The sequence below is a fragment of the Hippopotamus amphibius genome, chromosome 11, assembly GCF_030028045.1.
Source record: "Hippopotamus amphibius kiboko isolate mHipAmp2 chromosome 11, mHipAmp2.hap2, whole genome shotgun sequence".
NCBI classification, from domain to species: Eukaryota; Metazoa; Chordata; class Mammalia; order Artiodactyla; family Hippopotamidae; genus Hippopotamus; species Hippopotamus amphibius.
Genome location: NC_080196.1, coordinates 29,277,724 through 29,280,887, shown reverse-complemented (window position 1 = coordinate 29,280,887; position 3,164 = coordinate 29,277,724). Strand labels below are relative to the sequence as shown.

Here is a 3,164-nt window from a genome sequence, read left to right as displayed (position 1 = left end):
ATTCCTTCCTGCGGTTTAATTTCTTTCCCTTTTTAACTTCTCAGGTTTAATATGTATCTTTTATTTCTCTTCTTTTTTATTTAGTAAAAATTTCCTTGTTAGTAGAGCTTTAATGATACCCATGAGTTCTTAAGTTCACTTATTTTTCTCTATTTGGGTACTTTCATTGTTTAATAACTTGTCAGTTTCTACCCCACCCTTCCTCAGCAACTTTTGTTTTGTCTTGTTTCCATGTTTCAAGTAGTGAAACAATAATAAAGCTGGTCTAAAATCAAAAGAGAGGGAGATTCAGCTTATTCAAGTCACTTTAATAGGCAACTCACTTTCTATGAATCACAACGGTGAAGTTCAAATGAGATCTTGAAGAGAGTAGGCAAATGCATGACAGAACTAAAATGAGTTGTGTTGCTGTGCTGATGTTAAGAGTTCCGGATGGCCCATCCCTTGGTTATTGCCTGAATCTTGCTTTAGGGATCGATTTTAACAAAAGTCAAGTTGAGATGTAAAATCACTAAGTTGATTTAAAGGCTGTGTACAGAAAACAGTAGGAAGGGACACTGTCAACTACAGGTTGCTGAGGGCATCCACTCCAGGAAGGACTTTACCTTCCAGGAGCTCTAGACTGGCACCTCCTCCAGTGCTCACGTGACTGACTTTATCTTCAGTGTTCCATTTGGCACAGCAAGTAGCAGTGTCTCCACCTCCTATAATGGTGATACAGCCCTTGGAAGTGGCTTTCACAATTTCATCCATGAGGGCTTTGGTTCCCTTAGCAAAAGCATCCCATTCAAATACCCCTAAAGGTCCATTCCACACAATTAGCTTGGCTTTGGCCACCACTTGTGCATACTTCTTGTTGGTCTCAGGACCACAGTCCAAAGCCATCCAGCCAGCAGGTATCCCTGATTCTACAGTGGCTTGGCCAACCTTAGTGTTCTCTTCAAACTTGTCAGCAGTGACAAAGTCAACCGGAAAGGTAATGTTCACACCATTCTTTTCAGCTTTGGCCATAATCTCTTTGACAATCTTGGCTCCCTCTTCATTGAACAGGGAAGCACCAATCTCCATGTTGTTGAGCACCTTAAGGAAGGTATAAGCCATTCCACCCCCAATAATCATCTCATTGACCTTGTCCAGCATATTTTTGATGAGTTGGATCTTGTCTGCCACTTTGGCTCCACCAAGTATAGCCAGAAAGGGTCTCTCTGGATTTTCCAAGGCTTTGGCAAAGTAATCCAGCTCCTTTTTCATCAGGAATCCAGATGCCTTCTGAGGCAAATTCACTCCCACCATGGAACTATGGGCCCGGTGAGCTGTGCCAAAAGCATCATTGACATACACATCCCCTAGCTTGGAGAGGGATGCTCGGAAGGCTTCTATTTTATCTGGCTCGGCTTTAAGTTTATTTCCAGAAGAATCTTGGCCCTTCCCTTCTTCTTCCACATGAAAGCGCAGGTTCTCTAGCAGGATGACTGTACCGGTAGCTGGGCTGGCACAAGCTTTCTCCACTTCTGAGCCCACACAGTCCTTTAGAAACAGAACGTCCTTGCCCAGCAAGGATTTGAGTTCAGCAGCAGCAGGCTCTAAGGAGTATTTATCAGGCATCGGAACACCATCAGGTCTACCTAAATGACTCATGAGAACTACTGACCTGGCTCCGTTATCCAGGCAGTATTTGATGCTTGGGAGGGAGGCCTTGATTCTTTGGTTGTTTGTAATCTGGTTCTTCTTCATGGGGACATTGAAGTCTACTCTCATGATGACTCGTTTCCCTTTCACATCCAGTTTGTCCAAAGTTAGCTTCTTAGAAAGAGACATCTTGACAATGTGAAGACAGGCTAACACATAGATCCCAACGTTAAAGGGAACCGCTTTGCTGCTGCTGAGAAGTCGGGTGGGTGGTGTTTTCTAACGCCCTGCCCCTTGGCCCGCCCCTTTATTCCCTGCACTAAATCTCCCACATGGCAGCCATGATTGGACTGGGGAAAGGAAACCTGGCTATGCGATTGGTCAATGGTCCTGTCAATCTGAATTTGGAGTGTGTTGCGTGGTGCAGACTCTAACCGCCAGAGTTGAAGGTGGACCCGGAGTAGTGATAACGGGCAGCTTGGGGTGACAGTTGACGAGGTGACAAAGCCCTGGAATTAGAACGTTCCTGAGGTCTAAGCCTCCTGCTGGTTTTTCTCCAGATCCCTTTTCACAATTGCTTTTATTCCTTTAAAAGAAAAAAAGAAGAAAAAAGAAGAAAAGAAACCACAAGCAAACATACCCTCCCCCACCCTTGTCAAATCCTGACTATACTGAGGTGTAGAAACCTGTGCAGTGTCACATTAAAGGAAAAATTTGAAATAATGGGCTTATGAAACCTTGTTTATTCAAGGCAACATAATATGCTTCTGTTTTTTTCCTTGTCTTGACAAATATTTGTTAAGAGCATAGCTTGGTGTTAGCCTTTGGCTTTAGGTATAGCCTAGGGTGGGGTGGGAATAGCATATTTTCATTACCTTGCTTCTTGCATTCTCAGACTACTGTGAGGAAATGCTTGGTGGCTTCTGCAGGAGAATCCCGTAACATCATAGCAAAGAGACGATGGGTAAAGCACTCAAGGTAATGGTGACGTTTCTTTCAGGCTGTGAAATTATAAGGAGGCGCCTCACCTTTTTCTCTCCTCTCTCTCTGTTTCACTACCTGCATCACTTTAAAATTTATCTGAAAAGAAGCATGGTTTCATGAGGATGAAAACATCTATTTGTATTGAGTATGCTGGAGAGTTTTTTTGTTTGTTTTTTGTTTGTTTTTGTTTTTTGGAGAACTTATATATGGCTGATTGAGGAACAAAACCTGTGTAACTTTTTACACAGTGCAGCGTTAGATGGAAAATAACTCATGCAGTAACATTATGTACAGATTAGCCAATGAATACATTTTAACATATATCCCTGATTTTTAAAAATTAATTATTATTTTTTTGCATATTATCCTATTTGTCCCTCCATCTGTTCATCTATCCTTCTAGCATAGTTCAGTTACATGACTATTAGGTGAAATGTACTAGTTCATATTTTGTTTTTATAAACTTATTTTTTTAAATAGAACATACAAAGGGCACAACAAATATGGCCAAAATTAAATGGCTTAACTTGCCCAATCACAAATAGATGATT

General features: G+C 41.7%; 1 protein-coding gene across 1 annotated transcript; it reads right to left on the bottom strand.

The window, feature by feature from the left end:
* Positions 1-287: 287 nt before the first annotated feature.
* Positions 288-1,935, bottom strand: PGK2 (phosphoglycerate kinase 2). The gene has a single exon (XM_057699930.1). The coding sequence runs from the start codon at positions 1,816-1,818 to the stop codon at positions 565-567; it is 1,254 nt and encodes a 417-aa protein (XP_057555913.1). The 5' UTR covers positions 1,819-1,935; the 3' UTR covers positions 288-564.
* Between the last annotated feature and the right edge of the window lie 1,229 nt (positions 1,936-3,164).

What these genes read in the sequence shown, in the direction of transcription:
- PGK2 (XM_057699930.1), bottom strand. Translation starts at nt 1,818, where the DNA reads ATGTCTCTTTCTAAGAAGCTAACTTTGGACAAACTGGATGTGAAAGGG.